Source organism: Ovis aries, chromosome 2 (genome assembly GCF_016772045.2).
Source record: "Ovis aries strain OAR_USU_Benz2616 breed Rambouillet chromosome 2, ARS-UI_Ramb_v3.0, whole genome shotgun sequence".
Lineage (NCBI taxonomy): Eukaryota > Metazoa > Chordata > Mammalia > Artiodactyla > Bovidae > Ovis > Ovis aries.
In genome coordinates, this window is record NC_056055.1 from 95,659,091 (window position 1) to 95,679,086 (window position 19,996).

Here is a 19,996-nt window from a genome sequence, read left to right on the forward strand (position 1 = left end):
AGAGATATGCTGTTGTAGACTGAGACCAAAGAGCTATATAACCAAATAACTAAATACAATACATAAACCTTGATTATTTATTAATAGATTAGAGCCTTTAGAACAAAAATTTTAAAAACATCCTTAGGACAATGAGGAAATTTGAATATGGACCAGATATTAGATATTATGAGATTATTAACTTTAAATATGTAGTATTAATAAGAATATCTTTGCAATGTTTTTATTCTTAGAAGATGCATAATGAAGTATTCAGTTGATAAGTGTTCTTTGTAACTTATTTTTTTAAATAATTTCAGAAGAAAGTATTATCAAGAGAAAAAGCAAATATGGAAACCGTTAACTGCAGAAATCAGCCGGCAAGTCCATGAGTGTTCACTCTACTTCAACTTTTCATTAAAATATTGAAACATATGGAAAAAATGTGAAAGTGTTCAAATTGTACTTATAATGACAACTACTCTATGTGTTATAGACTGAATGTGCCCCCTCAAGATATGTGAAACAATCCCCTATGTGATGATATTTGGAGGTGGCACTTTCTCGGGAGGCCGTTTGATCTGGAAAGTGGAGGCTGCATGAATGCGGGGTCTCAGAGAGCTCCCTCCTCCTCCAGCCACGCAAGGACAAAGGAAGAAGACAGCATCTAAGAGCCAGGAAGATGGCTTGCCAAACTCCAAGTATGCCAGCACCTTTATCTTGGGCCATCCAGTCTCCAGAACTGAGAGAAGTCACCAAGTCTATGGTATCTTTGTTGTAGCAGTCCAGACAGATACTGTGTATAGTTTTCTATAGAAGAATGCACTAGAAATTAGAATTAAATTATTTTTAAAATGATTGAACAGTATTTCCTACTCTCAGGTGCAGGTGGATAATTTCTATCTTAAAACCTCTAAGAAGAAAGATTATGTCACAATCCTCTATACAGTTTATCATTTTTTCACAAGATAACCATAATACAGTGATAACTGTTAAGGAAGCTACAATCGTCTTTTCTTCAGAATTATCTTTGTGAAGAATGTTTTTAGCTATGCCTCTTTAATCATTTAAGACTATAAGATACATACAATTTTTTTGTATTGTTTATAAATTCAGCTAATCACAAAGTCATAATAACATACCTATTTATTTTTATATTTTTGGCTGCACCATGCAGCATGCGGAATCCCCTAGATCAAACCCAGTCCCCCTGCAGTGGAAGCATGGAGTCCTAACCACTAGACCAAATGTTAGGGAATTTCCTAACATGTTCTTTTAAAAAAGGTAATGCGAGAATATCCTACATGCTACAACTAAGATCTAGGGCAGCTAAATAAATAAATGAAATTAAAAAAAAAAATCTAATGCTAGAGGGACTGTAATAGTTATGAACTAGAGGCAAAGAAAACTTAGATCTTTTGCAGGCAACTATTTCTAATGCAATATGAAGGACATTAACCACAAGACTTTTATCACTGGAAGTGATATGACAACATTTACTGAGTTTAAAAAATGTGCACTGACTTGACCCACCCACCACTGTATCCAAGTATGCAATGTATCCTAAGGAATTTGTATGAACTTTGTATTGTCATAGCATTGCTTAATAGTTGGAAATTGGAAACAATGTCAGATAATAGGAAATGGGCACATGGATATAAAATAATATTTATTAAGATGGAAATATGTGTACTAAATGTCAAGTTAAAAAATCAGGTTATTGAACAATGTGTATCATACAATCCTTTCTAAAAAAATAAAACATTTACATACCAACTGATATGGCACAAGATGTTAAGTAAGAATGGTTTTCTCTGGGTAGTGGAATTATAGGCAATTTTTTATTTAATGTGTGTTGGTCTTATTCAATGAATCTGGATTTTTCTGTTTAGAAAAAAATAAGGGAATCATGGGAAAAAGTAATTTAGTAATCTATTCTTAACCAAGACTCTACATCCTACAATTATACAAAGGTGCCTAGTATTTCAAAATATTGCAGATAAACTGGCAATGGCACCTCACTCCAGTACTTTTGCCTGGAAAATCCCATGGACGGAGGAGCCTGGTGGGCTGCAGTCCATGGGGTCGCTAGAGTCAGACACGACTGAGCGACTTCACTTTCACTTTTCACTTTCATGCATTGGAGAAGGAAATGGCAACCCACTCCAGTGTTCTTGCCTGGAGAATCCCAGGGACGGGGGAGCCTGGTGGGCTGCTGTCTATGGGGTCGCACAGTCGGACAAAACTTAGCAGCAGCAGCAGCAGTACTTAAAACTGCATGCTAAACAAGGTATGTTAAAGCACTGTATTGTAAATGAACCAGGCTGACCCAGGTTATACTCTTAATGTAGTCATTTAACCTGGACTTAACCCCTTAAATCACAATTAAGCAAAAAGCAAAGCATGGGTTACTAACGGAACCAGCAAACAATATTTAAACTCTGGGTACACACCAGAAAATGGCAATTTAATACTTAGCAAAATATATGCCCCTCAATTTACATTTTACCCATTCTGCTTTGATATTCCAGAAGTTTTTCCTTGAATTAATCAAAATGGTTTCCTTCCTTATTTGAGGAAAAATTGTTTTCTTCTTTTAGACTATAATTTGGCATTAAGCCAGGAAATTCATGGTTCTATTTACCATAAATGTTGACAATAATGCTCATCATTTTAGATTAGGAATAGTCAAACTTGTCTCAAGAAATTGAGGTCCTCTTAAACAATAAATTAGTAATTAATGGATTGGTTCCTCCTTGGTGTTAGTTGCAAGGATGTTCATAGACAAACTTGTGATATGCTCCCCTCCCCTACTCATTCTCTAGGAAGTATAGAATGGTATGTACTTTTCCTTTTTTCCATTATGATTCATCCCACCATCTTTACTTCTGAAAACAAAGGTAACATCATCCTACACTTAAGGAGATTTGGGGATTAAATATCGAAGTGTTCAACACAGTACTGGGACCATGTTTAAAGGCTCAAAAATACTAATTTCCCATGAAAGTCTCTGGACTTGCAAATAACAGTTTGATGTACTCTTGCTTGCACAACTGCCTGATGATATTTAACACATTCCAAACTCCCTCTGATATACAGAAATAACCAAAAATAAACAATCAGATTACTTTTGAAACTGGAATACTGAAGTTATCCCAAATAGTGAAGGGGAAAAGAAACTGGATCATGAACTTGTAGTCAATTTGGGGCTTCATCTGACTGAACTGATACCTAACAAATTTGCTTTCAAATACCTAACAAATTAGTAACTTGCTCTCACTTCATCTAAAAATAAGCCATTAAACAAACTTTCTATTTACAAAGGACTTAAATGAAGAAATTATTTTACATCTTCTCAATATATGGAATAATTTGTAACAAATTTAATTTTAATTCTAAAGCATTTGTTCTAAAACAAGACTTTGAAATCATTCAGTGCTGTTGAATCAAGCCATGAAAATGAGTGAGTGGAAATTAAATAAAAGACAACCACCAACAAATAACAATCTGGGGTATACAAGTGTAATAGCAAAAGCAGATTACATAAATAAAAGCCCTTTTCTTCTAGGTGGCTAATGTAAGGGAATTCTGCCACTGTAGTTGTGTTGGTGATGGTCACAGCCCATTCTTAATTTATCTCTAAAGCTCTTAAAAACCTGCCCGCATTACACAGGAAAATTTCACAGTTCATCAGTGCAAAAATTTTATTTCTCCTTTGTTTCCCCTCTCCCCACTAACCCACTTTACAGGATCTGAAATTTTACTTAATCCACAGCATTTGTTTCATCATCTGTAATCAGCCATGTGAAATGTGAAAGAAAAAACACTCGTCAATTTAAAATCTCAGTCCCCTAACCCACTGTTACAGTAAATTTAGGATAAGTCTACAGCATTCACTTACTTTAGCTGGCTCTGATACTGAGGCATACTTTTTTATTTGAGAATCAACACCTAAAGACTTGGCTAATTGTACAGCGTTGGAATCATCACTGATAAGTGTCCCAAGAGCCACAAGAAGTCTAAAAGTGGCTTCAAGGTCTTGTACCACTTCTAAGACTGTGCTAATTACTGACAAGCACTGAGCTTTCCCTTCAATGTTATGGTCTTTATGAAAACACACAGAATAGTTCAGGGTCAATGTAGCCAGAGCAATGTGAATGTTCTTATTGCTCCCTGATTTCAGTTCTATTGCATGGGACAATAGTGATTCCCTCTGGGACATCATGAGCTTTTGTCCTGCCTGGCCAACAAAACAATTGCAAAAAGTCCTCAGAGCAAGCAGCTGGTTTGCTGGCTTTCCTCTGGGGTTCAGAAGACTGACGAGATGGCTGCTGAATCGAGCCCCTTCTTTTTCATTGCAGAAGTTCTCATTCACACTGGGATGTTTAATTGACAACCGAAGAATGTCAAGGGCAGGAAAAACAATATCTGTGAAAAAGAAAAACTTATTGTTAAAAAATTAAACATGTTAAAAATCATATGCCTGCTTTACAAATTGCATATATTTCTAAATTTTGTGTTAACTGATTTTTTATAAGAGGATGTAATTATTGCTGTAAGATCACAAGTGTTTTAAGATCTGGTAACTCTCCTGGATTATTAAGATAGCTTGGCATACAGTGACTATTCAATAAATCCTTGTGGAAAAAAATAGGATTGGGAACTCACTTTAAAAAAAATTCCTAAAACAAGACCAAAGAGTTGAGGAGGTAAAGTTCTTTATAAAAGAATTCTAGTTGACAAATGCTAATAGGATGCTTATATATGTTGGTGGAGAGATACACAGTTACGGAACTGGATAGACACCAAGTGAATGAATGCTCTTTTCATACTGTTGAGAGCATACTGAGTGTTGAAGAATTGATGCTTTAAAACTATGGTGTTGGAGAAGATTTTTGAGAGTCCTTTGGACCGTAAGGAGATCAAATCAGTCAATTCTAAAGGAAAGTGAAAGTCACTCAGTTGTGTCTGACTCTTTGCGACCTCATGGATTATACAGTCCATGGAATTCTCCAGGCCAGAATACTGGAGTATTCTCTTCATTCCCTTCTCCAGGGGATCTTCCCAACTCATGGATCGAACCCAGGTCTCCCACATTGCAGGCAGATTCTTTTAACAGCTGAGCCACCATTGGAAGGTGTTGATGCTGAAGTTGAAGCTCCAAAACTTTGGCCACCTGATGTGAAGAGCTGACTCATTGGAGAAGACCCTGATGCTGGGAAATATTGAAGGCAGGAGGAGAAAGGGACGACAGAGGATGAGATGGCCGAACGGCACCACTGACTCAAAGGACATGAGTTTGAGCGAACTCTGGGAGATGGTGAAGGAGAGGGAAACCTAGCATGCTGCAGTCGATGGGGTTGCAGAATCAGACACAACTGAGCAACCGATGCTCCAAATAATCTTACTATCACTGAAAGTGAGGACAGCAGAAATTATGGGCCCTGTGATATAAAGGTAGTATGCAACGTCATTTATAAAGGACATTCACCTGAAAAAAACTACTGAACCAGAATCTAACTGTGTCTAACATGAAAAACAAGAGGCAGACGGACACACTGAGTGATCAGTCCAATTCAAAACATGGGCCATTCTGCAAGAAAAATGACTTTCTTCCTCCAATAAATCAATCATATGAAAAAACAACAGGAAAGAGGGTGCTTTTGGAATAAAAAAGAATTAAGTAAATCAAATCAGAGAAAACATACTTGGAGCAAATGTTTCTAGCCTATGGTTAAATAGGTCACAAAGAGTTTCATGGATGACCTGCAGGGGATTCACAAATGCTCTGGAAGAGTGTACAAAATGGTCCATGTATGGGGATCATTACACTACCTTCAGATTCTCATATGGTATATGACCAGAGAAGATTATGGACTAGAGTGGTACAGTGAATCCTGTGAAGTGTTTCTCAATGCAAATTTCAACTACCACCTTAACTTTTATTTAATCTAAAAACACCAGTAGTATGGATAGGAATAAAAAGATACACTCTCTGCTTCCTGGTTACATTTTTAAAAGTAATTTTTGTACCTTCAGGCCAGTTAACAGCTTTCCATAAAATCTGAAGTTGCTGGGCTGTGGGTTTTTCTGAAGAATTATTACATATTAGAGACAGTATCTTTTCAAGAAGTACCAAGTCATCCTCAGTTAACTTCTTCTCTTCAGATGCAGTTCCATTAAGTTCCTTTAGTTTACCTAGAACCAAATCCAAACCATCAGTATTCTCTAACTGTAATTAGCCACACATAATACATAAATGCCAACGTTTTCAATAAGAATATGCTACTACACACCATGAGGAGATAAGATTTTTCACAGCAATTATCTAAGCTTTTTGTTTTGAGTAAGTTTTTAAGTATACTGTATTTGTTATCATTTTAAATGCTTTTCAAAGCAGTATTAGATAGCACATATAAGTCAATCCCCTACTTTCTCACTGAGAAAATTTATAACTTTAAGCCAACTCACATCAACTTCTGTGACTGCCAATGATATAGTCAAAAAGCTGCGTGCATGCATGTCAGTCGCTTCAGTTGTGTCTGACTCTTTGCGACACTATAGATAGTAGCCTGCCAGACTCCTCTGTCCATGGGATTCTCCAGGCAAGAATACTGGAGTGGGTTGCCATGCCCTCCTCCAGGAGATGTTCCCAACCCAGGAACTGAACCTGTGTCTCCTGCATCGGCAGGTGAGTTCTTTACCACTGGCACCACCTGGGAAGCCCTGTCAAAAAGCTAAATGTGTATTTATATTTAAGTCACTGACTTAGTTCCATCTGTACATTTGACATCAAATTATTTAAGCATGTTTAATGGAAATATTGCCTTTCCCACCATATTCACATTTCATGAAACAATGTCTTTCAAACTCTTCACATGCAACTTCAATATCAGCATCCTTGTCATCATTAATGTTACTTTGTCATCTAACATTATTTCGTCAAAAATCTTTATCTCAAAGAATAAAGAAGTTAAAATTTCAAAATTTTTACCATTTGTAACTGGAAACTTGGATCTGTTTCATTATTCTTTGGCATTAAAAGCTGTTTAACAGAGTATTAAAACAAGTCTTATTTAGGGAATGCAAAAAGTAAGAGATCTTTTAGATCTCTGCAAGAGTTTAAAAATGACAAGTTGCCTAAAAGTGTGTATATACTTCCTTATTGTTAAAAAAAAAGCAATTAAGACCTATGATTTTTATAAAGATGTTATGAAAAATAATGACAAAAAATAAAACAAAGCAAAACAAACCCCCCCCCCAAACAGTAACACCACTGTCATATATTCAGATATGTATGTTATCTCAACAGACGTTCACCATAATCTTTGCGGCAAACAGAGTTAGTGATACTCTTAGTCAAAAGCAAAGAAAAAGAAAAACCTAGTAATTTTGTTTGGAGGAAAATAAATTAACAGAAAAACTAATCAAAGCCAACTGAGCAGTTTCAGATTTACAGACAAGATCTTTGCTTTTTAAATGCTTTGCTGATTCATTTTCATTATTTTTTTTCTGAAAACAGAATTTAGGGGATAGGACTGATATTTCTCCCCTTTAATATTTTTTCTCAGTAAAGTCATCAAAAAGTATTTACTTAGATTTGTGTAAGGTTTCTTATAAAGTATTAATGTCCATTATCAGGTTGTATATTTTCAGTTGACTCAGTTGTATAATACCAAAATACAAATCTCTATCATGTAAGCACCTGGTTCCCAGCATATGCTTAGGAGAGAAACAGCCTTGAGAGAGCATCTCAGAATCTGTGGATATGTGAGAAAAGTATTTAATTAAAATACACTTTCCTAAATGTTGTATGAAAGTGAAGTCACTCAGTCGTGTCCGACTCTTTTGCAACCCCATGAACTATACAGTCCATGGAATTCTTCAGGTCAGAATACTGGAATGGGTAGCCTTTCCCTTCTCCAGGGGATTTTCCCAACCCAGGGATCGAATCCAGGTCTCCCGCATTGTGGGAGAATTCTTTACCAGCTGAACCACCAGGGAAGCCCAAGATTACTGGAGTGGGTAGCCTATCCCTTCCCCAAAGGATCTTTCCAACCCAGGAATTGAACCGGGGTCTCCCGCATTGCAGGCAGATTCTTTGCCAACTGAGCTATCAGGGTATATTTACACATATATATGGAATCTAAAAAGATGGTACTAATGAACCTACTTGCGGGGCAGCAATGGAGACACAGTGGGAGAAGAAGAGGGTAGGATGAACAGAGAGAGAAGCACTGAATCATATGCATTATGATACGGAAAATAGATGGCTGGTGGGAATTTGCTGTATGATGCAGTGAGCTTAAACCTGGTGCTCTGTGACAACCTAGAGGGGTGAGGTGGGGAGGGAGGTGGGAAAGAGGTTCAAGAGGGAGAGGTCATATGTATGCCTATGGCTGATTCATGTGGATGTATGGCAGAAACCAACACAACATTGTAAAGCAGTTATCTTCCACCTAAAAAATAAATAAATTTAAAAAATAAACTTACCTAATATTTGTGTAGGGTTTGCTTGGTCAAAAGTGACAGCTTCTTTTTTAGGAAAATAAATATTCACTGTCTTAGATGCAGCTGATTGGTAGGCACTGTTTCCTGCTTACAGAATAGAAGGTGAAAATCATTCAGAGTGGCCAAAAGCAAGATTTTTCTGACTTTTGTCATCAAAATTAGAGATATATAACTATTTAGTGCATGCAATAAAATAACAACTTCAGAAAAAAAAACAGAAAGAAAACAAATCTATAAGATTTTATACATTACATATATTTGTTCATATGATAAACTTTAGTTTTGGGAAAGGGAGCTTAAATGCAAAACAAAGCCTTTCCATTTCATATTTTCTATTTCTCTCGTATTTTTAAGATTCAATCTAAATTAAAAATTTTTTAAAGATCAAAGTATACAGAATAATTATGAAACTGTCCAGTTCCTCCTTCTCTAGGCATACTGATCTCTCTCTTCTCATTCCAAATGATGTAGTAGACTGTCATTTTCTCTAATCATTTTCATGAATCCCCCCCAAGTTGTAAGTTCCTGAAGGGAATATGTATTTACTTCCTAAATCTCCATTATAGTAACACTAACTCTGTAACTGATGATGAACAAAACATAGCCATCAGATGAAAACTCAGTAAGTAAAGTTAAATGAAGCTAATTCAACTAAAATACAATTTAAATCTAATTTATGTCTTACTTTCATTTCAAATCATAATTTATACAATGTTTTTGTTCTGATGTAAAATTAAGGTATTATGCAAAAATGTGAATAAAACATTTTGATCTTTTGAGTATATTAGAATTAAGTAGAAAGGGGGAAGGTAGATAAATGAAGGATGAGTTAAGTGCACAAAATTAATTCTAATTGCTTCCAAAGATAAAATATTTACTGACATGATCAAAGACACTGCCTGTACTCCTGATTGTTAAGAGTCTAGATGTGGTAAGGAAATTGGAAATCAAATATCATCCAAACAATTAAGTACAATGAAAAGTCTCTGGAGGAAAAGTACAGCATGCATTGAGAACTTATGACAGAGCAGAGAATCTAGCAAGAGGCATATATGTGTGCCCAGGAAGTTTCACTAAGGTCATTCAGGAAATACTATTTAGGAAATACTATATAGCAAAATTAAATAAAAAAGAAAAAGGAGGGGAAATGCCAAACAACAATTAGTGGTCTAAATAGCAATGCAAAAGGTGCAAATATTCCAAAGGAGAACAACATGTACCAAACTCTTGAGGTAGAAACAGCATGCCATGCTCAAGACAGTGAAGCAGGTCAGCATGGCAGAAAAGAGGCAAAGGAATACGACTCAAGGCAAGAGAAAACAGTCAGTGGGGAGCTACTACAGCGCTTGAATCATGGGAGGGGCATAAACAGAGGACCACCGTGAGACCAATTCAGAGGCCAGGGTTTCAGTAGTCTAGGTAAGAGATGACAGTGGCTTAGATAAAGGTTCAGCATATAAAAACTGTTAAAAGACTTTATTTTCTGAAAAATGGGAGGAAATATTGTAAACTTTAAGACTCTTTTATAGTGTAACAGGTACAACTAACATTACTAAGCATTTATTCCATAGAAAATTATTTATATATATATTTTATAATTTTAAACTCTTCAGTCTAGAAAGTAGATATAATTTTACAAATGAGAAAAAGACAGGCACAGAAACAAAATGATGTGCTCAAGATAAAACGCATAAAAAGTAGTGGAACTGAGACTTCAGTCAAAGCATTCTTACTCCAGAGTCCTTAATCTTAATTAATCACCAAGTCAAACTTCAATACTGCCAGCCAATGTTACTTTTGCAATGAAAAAACAGCTTACAAAATCATATTCCAACTTAGTTCTCGAGTAGAGTGGTGGGTTTATGAACTTTTTTATTATGCTTAATAACATATCACATATATTCTCTATATTTCTCATATAAAATAATAAACAGGTAGAGAATGATACAGAATGGATAAATAACAAGGTCCTACTGAATGAAGAGCACAGGGAACCATATTCAATACAAAAGAATTATATTCAATAATTCCACTAGGGTGATAAACCATAATGGAAAAGAATATGAACAAGCAGAAGTTATACAACACTGTATATCAACTATACTTCAATAAAATAAATTTTAAAAAATAATAAATAGGGAAACATATATGCCAAGAGATCTCTCAAACTTTCAAGAGGTGAACCACAAACTCAGTTCTGGATTTTACTGGCAGCCAATACAGAGGGAAAAAGCATGCCTGCATATATTCAACAATGATGAACAAGTAAGATGTGTTGGGGTCTATGCTAGATACTAAGAATAAAAAAAAAAATTGCTCCGGGGAAAGCCAAATATTCCAGGCCTAAATGGTAAATGCAAATTCTTTTCTGAGTCCTCTCAATGTGTAATACAGTAAATAACATTCTAAACACATTATGTAAGAATGAAGGGGAAGAGATGGGAACAAACTAAGACTTTGATAAGGATAGTGAGGAAACTAGCCTTAACACAGAACAGCACTTTTCCATCCTGGTTGCATATGAGAAAATTATAAAACTACCCTTGCTAAGACCTCAACCCAGGGCAATGTTAGATCAAGTGAGCATCACTGAGGATGAGGCTGAAGGACTTTTTCTAAGCTACCCAGATGATTCCAGCATGCAGTAATGACACAATTCTAAGAACACTCAAAAAGTCAGTCAGGTCAAAAGTTTGGTCTTGATTCACTGTATAAAATGTTTTCCAGCAAGAAAAAGATGCCAATTTTCTTGAACTTTTATTACATAAAAGTTCTAATGAATTTTAAAAATCTAAAAACAAGAAAAGGAAGTGAAAAGTGTGTACCTGTAAATGGATCAACTCCAGCCATGGTAGTTCCCATACTTGCAGAGCCTGGTACATACCGACCACCACCTAAAGTGCAATAATACTCATAGTAAGCACAGGGTAATTGCAAATTACACTAAAGTTCAAACTGCTCCTTCTTTACACAGAATGACTTATTCTCATTATTAGTTACACTTTCAGAATGACATCTTAATAAACGGGCTTAATAAATGGGTAGTAAATTTAATACAGCAAAATGCTTAGAATAGTGTCAGGCATGTAGCTAGATTCCAATAAAATTAGCCAGGGAAGTTGTCCTCAAGTAATTACATGCCTTATGTACTATAATTATAGAAGTTTAATGAGTCAGAAAGGCTATTAGACTGGAGAGAAAGTGACAAGTTTCCATTATGAAATGTGGACACTATTCTATTGAAATATAGACACAGGATTAGCTGGCATATAAGACAAATGGAAAAGAAACTAGGTAAGAGTCAGAGATACTATGATAACAGCCCAGTCTCACAGAGGAGAATACTTGTAGCTGCTTTTACTGACAATGGAAAGAAACAGGAAAAACAAGAATAGAGAATCAGTGGAATTTGGAGATGTTCAGAGTCCTGGATTAGCTTTTGTGGGAAGAAGAAAGATGAGCTATTTATTATTCTAGCCCCTCTGATTTTAACATTCAGGAGTTGGTATAACCAGTGCAACAGACACAGAAAAAGCAAACAAAACTACAAAGGTGAATGGGATTCATTAAAATAATGAAGAACACAGAGTAAGTGGATTTGCTGAGTTTTCACGATATGCTGGCTAGCAAGCTAAGTATCTCATATGCAGGAATTCATTTAAATATTAATTAGGTATCACTGTTATTCATAAAAATTTAGAAAAGGAAGGCTGAATAATTTGCCCAAGCCATTACAAGGCAGAATGTAGTCCTACAGTGTGCCAAATGTGGTTTTCAGACCAATTTGAATGAGAGTCACTGGATCAGTATGCAGATTCCCAGGGCCTGCCCATAAATGCTTAGCAGTACTCCAAATTAGCTTCATTTTAGAAACCAATAGGGAGGGAGCTTTTAAAACTACCTAAAGAGCAAACCACATCCAAGACCACTTAATCAGGGTCTTCCCTGGTGGTCCTGCAATGGAGGGGTATCGATTTGATCCCTGGTCCAGGAAGATGCCTTGGAGCAACTAAGCCCATGTGCCACAACTATGGGGTCTGTCTTCGAGAGCCTGGGAGCTGCTGCAACCACAAGCCCACAAGCCCATGTGCCACACTCACTGGGCCGCACACCCCAGAGCCCAGCGTGATCTGCCACAGAAGCCACTGCGAGGAGAGGCCTACGCACAGCAGCTGGAGAGGAGCCCCCAGAGCCCTGCCATTAGAAAAAGCTGATGGACCGTAATGAAGACCCAGCACAGTCGAAAACAAAAGACCCCTTAATCAGAATTCCTGGCTAAGGGGTCAGACTGTAAGTATTTTTAACCTCCTCACTCATGTAGTGTATCAGAATTTTTGTGGGTGGAACCTTGCAATAACTAACTTAAACAAGCATCCTATAAATAAGGGGGAAAAAAAAGAATTAAGATTGACCTTAAGTTGTAAGTAAGATGCAGAAATCTCCTGGCCCCAGGGCTATTGGTAAAACTGGAGGGACAACATCAACAATAATAAGAGCTAACATATATTGAGGGCTTAAATATTAATATATTCCAGGCATTTTGCTAAACACTTTGTATGAACTACAGGATTTTTTATAACATCTCAATATGGAAATGTTGTTATCTATCTTTTGATAACTGTGGTTCAGTTAACCTATTACTTCAGAATTTTCCTGGACTTTTAGTATGCTATCTTGCATATCTCCATAATCAGTGAATCTTCTGAGTTATTGATATTGTGCAACAGTGAGACATGCTCCGGTTACGATGGCCCCAGTTGGTCTCTTGACTTTGTTGGTACTGTTTGAAGCTTGGTATAATATTCTTTCTGTTCCAAAAAGAGGTGCTAATGAGATTCAGGAACTCTGTTGTTCTAAGTTTCAGGGCATCACTGTGCCCGAGTATGCCGACAGAGAAAGTAATCATCTGATCTACTCTTCAGATCTTTACTACCTTTTCAGGGTCACCAAAGACTTCCTTAATAGCCATCATGCTATCACAACATTTAGCTTGATAGTTGGTTTCTGCAGTACACTGGTACACTGTACAGGGTAGAGCTATTTGCATCTGGGCCACCAATGCATTCTCTGGAGAGGGGAAGCCTACTGAGAGCAGTTCACAGCTTCAGGATATGACCCAAGGTTGCATGTTGGTCCCTTCTATGGTTTAGATAGGACCATACTGTATCACTTTTAGAGCTCACAGTACTAAGTCTGCAGGACCAATAGATACCATAAATGCTATGAATCTCTTCCCAAATTTGGTACATTGTCCAGGAACTCTGGCTGAAGATCCAACAATAGCATCATAAAATACATCAAATGCTATTCTGAAAACAGAGATTTCTTCAGTTGCATTAAAGTCCAATTTTTTTCCAGTAGTGTTGATGCTGAGGCATGCATACCTTTGGTAAATAAAGTCACTTTGAAGAGCTACACCAACACTTCCAGGGCTTCATGAAGGCCATTAATAACTTAGATTAGGAAGACTAATCCTGGGTAGCAGGGTGGACTGTCTCCTTCCATGCTAAAGGCAAAATGTGCCTGGCCAAACTTCTTGACTGCACTGCTCCATCCAACATCCAGGACTCACATGGCTCCTTCTCTGCTCATGATCAGTAGCATCTCGCCAGTGACAGCACTCATGCTGTGTCTTGGGTGGTGGATTCCCCTATTATCTAATTTCACAGATAAAAAAAATAGGCTCAGATAGGTTAAGTAACTTGCCAACTTCTCATAAGTGGTAGAGCCAGATTTTGAACCAAGGTCTGTCTGACTCTAAAATCTAGGCTTTTAATGACACTGCTCTCCTTTTAGGAAGGACCACTGGAGTAAACGATGAGTTTTAATAATATGTTTTTAAAAGTCAGGAGGGAAAGCTAGAAAAGTACTCAAGGAAAAAGAAAAAAAGGAAGTTAAAAAGGAGATTCATAAAAATTGGAAATATCGATAAGGGAATTACCAGTTATTGGATAATATCTTCAAAATGTTAAGCTACAGAATGCAAAATATTACACATTTTAGGAAGAAAGACATATTGCTCAAAACCGCTTCCCACCTGTAAAAGGATCCGCTGCAGGAAGGGTGTTAGAAGATCCTGATGAAGAGCCTGGAACGTACCGACCTCCACCTGTGCATGTAAACAAAGGAAAATCTGAAGCACGTCAAAATTCTGACTTTCATAAATAGCACACTGCTTACATCAGAAGACTCTAAGTGTGGAGAAAAAAGAGCAAGGCAACAAAAGACAGAATAAGAGGAGTTATCTTCAGAAGTCTTACAATTGGTTAGTAAAAAACTGAAATTTCAGCAATTCTCTAAGTTTTGTTTTTGTTAACTTTAATAATTTTTATTATATCTTAGTTTCTGCACTTAAATAGTAAAATGACTAGGAATTCAAATATAAAAAGATAAATTGCAGTTGGTCTCTGACCTAAATAATATACCATACAATCGGTTTCTATTCCTATACAAATTCACTAGAATTCCTGCTGTTGTTGCTATCAAAACCACAGGCAGCAAATGTTAATCTTTTAGAGACCCTCCAGGTTCATTAATTCATGCGTCAAATAGTACATTCAGTGTGGAGATCCAGCAGGGAACAAGATTGCTTGTATCCACTGAAGCTTACAACCTACTGGAGAAGAAAATTACAAAGGGGATGAGTGCTACAAAGGAAACAGATTTCCCATTTATTTCTTTACAAATGTGTGGTGTGTGTGAGTAGGTTTTGTTAGTATCTCTAAGGAAATAATTGGAGGCATCTACCAAAGATATATCTGAAGATGCTGGTAAGAGTTTCAGAAGAGCAAAAAAGGGGAGACTGTTAGATTTCCAGATATAGACAGCTGCTTTAACATCTGTCCTCTATCTATCCCACAAGACAGCTTATACAATACAGTACTCTTTTGTACTGTAGGCTGATATTCCAACCAGAAATGTACAGATATAAGCTTTGTTTTCCCTTTTTCTGTCAAGTCCATCTGGGAGGGTTCCATTATTTATAGTTCTGTAGTGATTCAGTCCGATACCTCTGTTTAAATCAACATGCAGCTGAGATTAGCTCTATGATGTGAATAAACAATAGAATTTTGAACTAGAAGGAGAGAAGATGATTTAGGAGCATGAAGCGTCTGTGAGGGAAGAAGGAAAAAAAAAGATCTGAGACAAGAACAGAACGTGCAACCCTTGCAAAAAGGAAGAGCATCAGCACATGAAAGATGGGGTCAGAAATGACAGGAACCCATTTAATAATAAAGCGTCAATTTCAAAATTATTTAGGGCTGGCCCTATAAGACAGGAGGGAGAATTGTATTCCCTCTCATACCACAGCCTCGGTTTCTGGGGCCTAGAACTCAGGCTAACACTTCTAGAATTAAACTCTGCTCGAGGACTCAAGACTAATACTACTGGAGTTATAATACTCCTGGCGTGAAAACCTAATCCCATTTATAACCCTTTAAATGCACTGTATACTATGTAATAAACAAGTGACTTAAAATGAACATGATAAATACAAATAACACATAAACTAAAATTACCCACAGTTCAGTTCTAGACTTGATGCACAACTAACCAGTTTAGCCCCATGTAAAAACAGAATTTCTATTCAATAAATTTCACCAAAATAACATGAAGCAGTAACAAGGAACTTACAAGTTTCTTTTCATTTCAAATGGCTCAATTAGTTTCCTAATTTTATTTAGTTTACAGTGTGGCTGTATTGTTGAAAGAGAACAATTAATAATTATTTCTATAAATACAAAATTACTATATAATTTGAAGCTCAAAAATATAAACCTGCTGTAGATCTTATTTTTTATTTTTTTATTTAAATAGTTAATCATAATAGGTGTTTAAATACACACACACATACACAAAAGATAATCAACACTGATGGGAGTATTAATATATAAGACTTAATACAAACCCTAACTTACCTGTAAAAGGATCTGAAAAACTGGTGTTCCCGAGTCCCAACATTTGACCTTTTGTGTTATCAATAATAAACTTAGCCACCTGATCCAAAAACATAGGATTCAAATCATTCTTCTGTAAGAAGTTGTATGCAGCTAACCAGGGATCATCAGTGATATTATATGGCAATTTATATGATGGTCCACCTTCATTGACATCAATTGAGAAAACATAATCAAATTCCTTAAACGGGAATATAATAAGGAGATAAATGATTACTGTCTGTTCATATATATTAAAGACATATATAACACAGTTATTTTAATAATGATAGTGTTAAACTTTCTCCAAAGCACAATGCTAAAGCTTCTACTGGACAGATAATGATTAATAGCAACCATTTGCATGTGCTGTAAGAATGGTAGTTCTCTGGAGTAGACTTAGGACATGGATTATGACAACACATGAACTGTAAAACCAAAGACTGGTTGGCAATTAGCTGATCTCAAGGCCAAAAGTATTAGCTGTTGAAAACATGTTCATAAAACACATGCCAGCATTATAAGCACAGCCCTACAGGGTCCCTCATGGCCTGTCAAGTTAAATATAGCTAGGCATGGAGCATGAGATGAAAGGTGGCACAGAAGTGCCAAACCCAATGGTCGGGAATAGCTTATGCATCTAACTACCAAAAGGCAAATCATGGCAAAGGCATCTATCACAAAAGGAGTTCTCTCTGCATGCAAAGATACTTAAAAAAACAAACAAAAAAAACTGCTGAAAGACTGAGAGAGAATCTCCCCATTGAAATGTATTTTTAAATGTCAAAATTGTCAGAAGACAATTTTATTAGCATGGGGAAAGGGAAACAAAACCATTAATTTGTCAAATGCTTTAAGACAATGGTAATTAGAAAGCAGAACTTGACATACTTTCCCTTCATATAAAACTTTTCCAGACGTTTGCTGACTAGCACCAGAGGAGCCAACAACATCACCAATTTTTATCCACCTCCTTTCATTAACACTCCACTGGTAGGCTTCGACTTTCTCTCCATCTCTGATTAGACGAGTCTGTCCTTCTCTAGTACCTTAAAATAAAAATTGTGTAAGTCAGAGAATGGCAGAGTAAAATTTACAAACATTCAGACCGAAAATTTTTAATGTTACAGTTTATATCTAAAATATTAAACAAAATATTTTAAAGCATAATTCTAGCAGAAAATGGTCAAAAAGAAAATAATGCTTCAAAGGAAACTCTGTTAAATAAAGGATGGTTAAAAAGATGTGAGTCTACTAAAAAAGTGGCTGGCTAATCAAAAATAAAATGAGTTTTATTAATAAATGTCTTCTGACTATACTTCATTTCAATAAATGATTCTCCATTCTTCTAGCTGATCAGGCCAAAAAGAGTAGAAGAGTGATTCCTTTATCTCAACTCTAATCCTACAGCAAATTCCATCAGCTCTATCATTAAAATATAGCTAGAACAACTAACTCTTCTCACCATCTCCAATGCTACCTATTGCTACAAGCCACCAGTATTTCTTAGTTGGACTGATTCAATGGCCTCCTACTATAGGCCCTGGAGCCCTCTAGAGTCTTATTACACTGGCTGTTTATTGTGCTTAATATATTCTCCACACAGATGTTGGCAAGATTTGCTTCCGAGCCTCCTTAGGAACTTTACCTGAAAGTCACATTCTCACAAGGCCTTCAGTGGCAGAGGCACCTAGCTGTCCTCTAGAAATTCCTGCTCCTATTCCAATGGAGTCCCAAGATTACATACTGAGTAATGGTCAGTGGAATCCAGGTGGGTGTGGTATCAGTTCAGTTCAGTCGCTTAGTTGTGTTGGACTCTTTGCGACCCCATGGACTACAGCAAGCCAGGCTTCCCTTTTCCATCACCAACTCTTCAAGCCTACTCAAACTCATGTCCATCGAGTTGGTGATGCCATCCAGCCATCTCATCCTCTGTCCTCCCCTTCTCTTCCCGCCTTCAATCTTTCCTAGCATCAGGGTCTTTCCCAATGGGTCAGTTCTTCGCATCAGGTGGCCAAAGTATTGGAGTTTCAGCTTCAGCTTCAGGGTATGATATATGCTGGTTCCAAACCTAGTCCATCATTTTCTACCCTCCCCTCTTATACTATCTAGTGACTGAATGTCTGTAACCAAGGAGACCCTGCAAGCAACTGCTGAAGATGGTGATTTCAGCTTGGGCACCTGAATAACTCAGAGGAGTATACACTCCAGGACAACCTGTCATCAACTGAACTCTAAATGTACAACAAATAAACCTTCTCTTGTGTTAAGCCACTGAGATTTTAGGATTTATCTGTTATAGCAACTAGTGCTATCCTAAGTACATTTCCTGACCACTGAATTTATAACTCCTGTTTTGTTATTTATTAAAACTCAACTCCTGCTTTACTTTTCCCATAGAAGTTATCATTATCTGACATACTTGTATATCTACTTACTTTTTAATTATCTGCCTCCTCTTGTAGAGTATAAATTTGTGAGAAAAGAATCTGTATTCTGCAGAGTTTAGAACAATGCCAGGCACACAGTAAGTACCTAGTAAATATTTACTGAATGTGTATATATGTATGGACAAAAAGAGTACATTTTTGCAAAGAACTATAAGAATATTAAAAACATGAAACGATATGAACATATTCAAACTCTGGTTTCAGAAACCCAAAGAGATTTTTTTATGTGGGTTGTATCAGTTGATTTACTGAATTTGAAATTAAAAATGAGAAGAATAAAAAATATATTTACTTCATGGAAAACAGTAAGTGATCTCTTTGTTATTGTTGTTTAGTCATTAAGCCGTGTCTGAGTCTTTTGCGACCCCATGGACAATAGCCCACCAGGCTCCTCTGTCCATAGGATTTCCCAGGCAAACGTACTGGAGTAGATTGCCATTTCCTTCCCTAGGGGATCTTCTGGACCTAGAGATTGAACCTGCGTCTCCTGCATTGGCAGGCAGATTCTATACCACTGAGCCACCAGGGAAGCCCAATAGATCCGTTACATATTGAATAAGTTATCATACCTGCCCCTGCATTTAACCTTTGTAATTTGTTGTTTGGTTGAAGTATATCAAGAAAATCCCACCTCACAAGGATAATGCAGTTGAAAAGAGAGGACTCGTCTAATAGCCGTTTTAGAATAATGTGGATATTCTACACGGGCAGATCCTAAAAGGTTACAACCTTGGAATCTAAAATCATATCAGTGAACTTGTCATGCTTTATTATACTAAAACCCATTGGTCCAGCAAACTCTGAACAGTTCTTTTACTCACTTATGATTCTGCTAGACCACAAACTGGCCATCTGGAAAACACTGATTAGATCACTGATCTATGCAGATCTTCCACATGACTACACATTTTATTATTCAATATTGAAAAGTCGCATTTGTTAATATTACTACTGATGCTACAAGTCTTTCAAAATTCCAATTTTCAGTTGGAAGTTTGAATTTTATCTTTGGCAACAAATACTATCAATTGTTTTCCTTAAAGTGACATGCTCATTCCATTCATTTTCCAAAAAAGGCCTGCCAAATACCTAAGTCTGAATAACTACAGCTGTTCTTTG

General features: G+C 36.5%; 1 protein-coding gene across 3 annotated transcripts in view; it reads right to left on the reverse strand.

The window, feature by feature from the left end:
- Positions 1-3,669: 3,669 nt before the first annotated feature.
- Positions 3,670-19,996, reverse strand: part of PLAA (phospholipase A2 activating protein) — a 37,713-nt gene continuing 21,386 nt past the window's right edge. For 2 of the 3 annotated variants that reach the window (XM_012127620.4, XM_042243500.2), the window contains 7 exons: positions 17,319-17,476; positions 16,410-16,629; positions 14,528-14,599; positions 11,316-11,384; positions 8,473-8,577; positions 6,013-6,177; positions 3,670-4,407 (listed from right to left, as the gene is read on the reverse strand). In XM_012127620.4, the coding sequence (XP_011983010.2) occupies positions 3,842-4,407; positions 6,013-6,177; positions 8,473-8,577; positions 11,316-11,384; positions 14,528-14,599; positions 16,410-16,629; positions 17,319-17,476 (1,355 nt within the window). In that variant the 3' untranslated portion in view covers positions 3,670-3,841. The remainder of the gene's footprint in view (positions 4,408-6,012; positions 6,178-8,472; positions 8,578-11,315; positions 11,385-14,527; positions 14,600-16,409; positions 16,630-17,318; positions 17,477-19,996) is intronic. The other variant, XM_004004416.5, reaches the window with a different exon arrangement.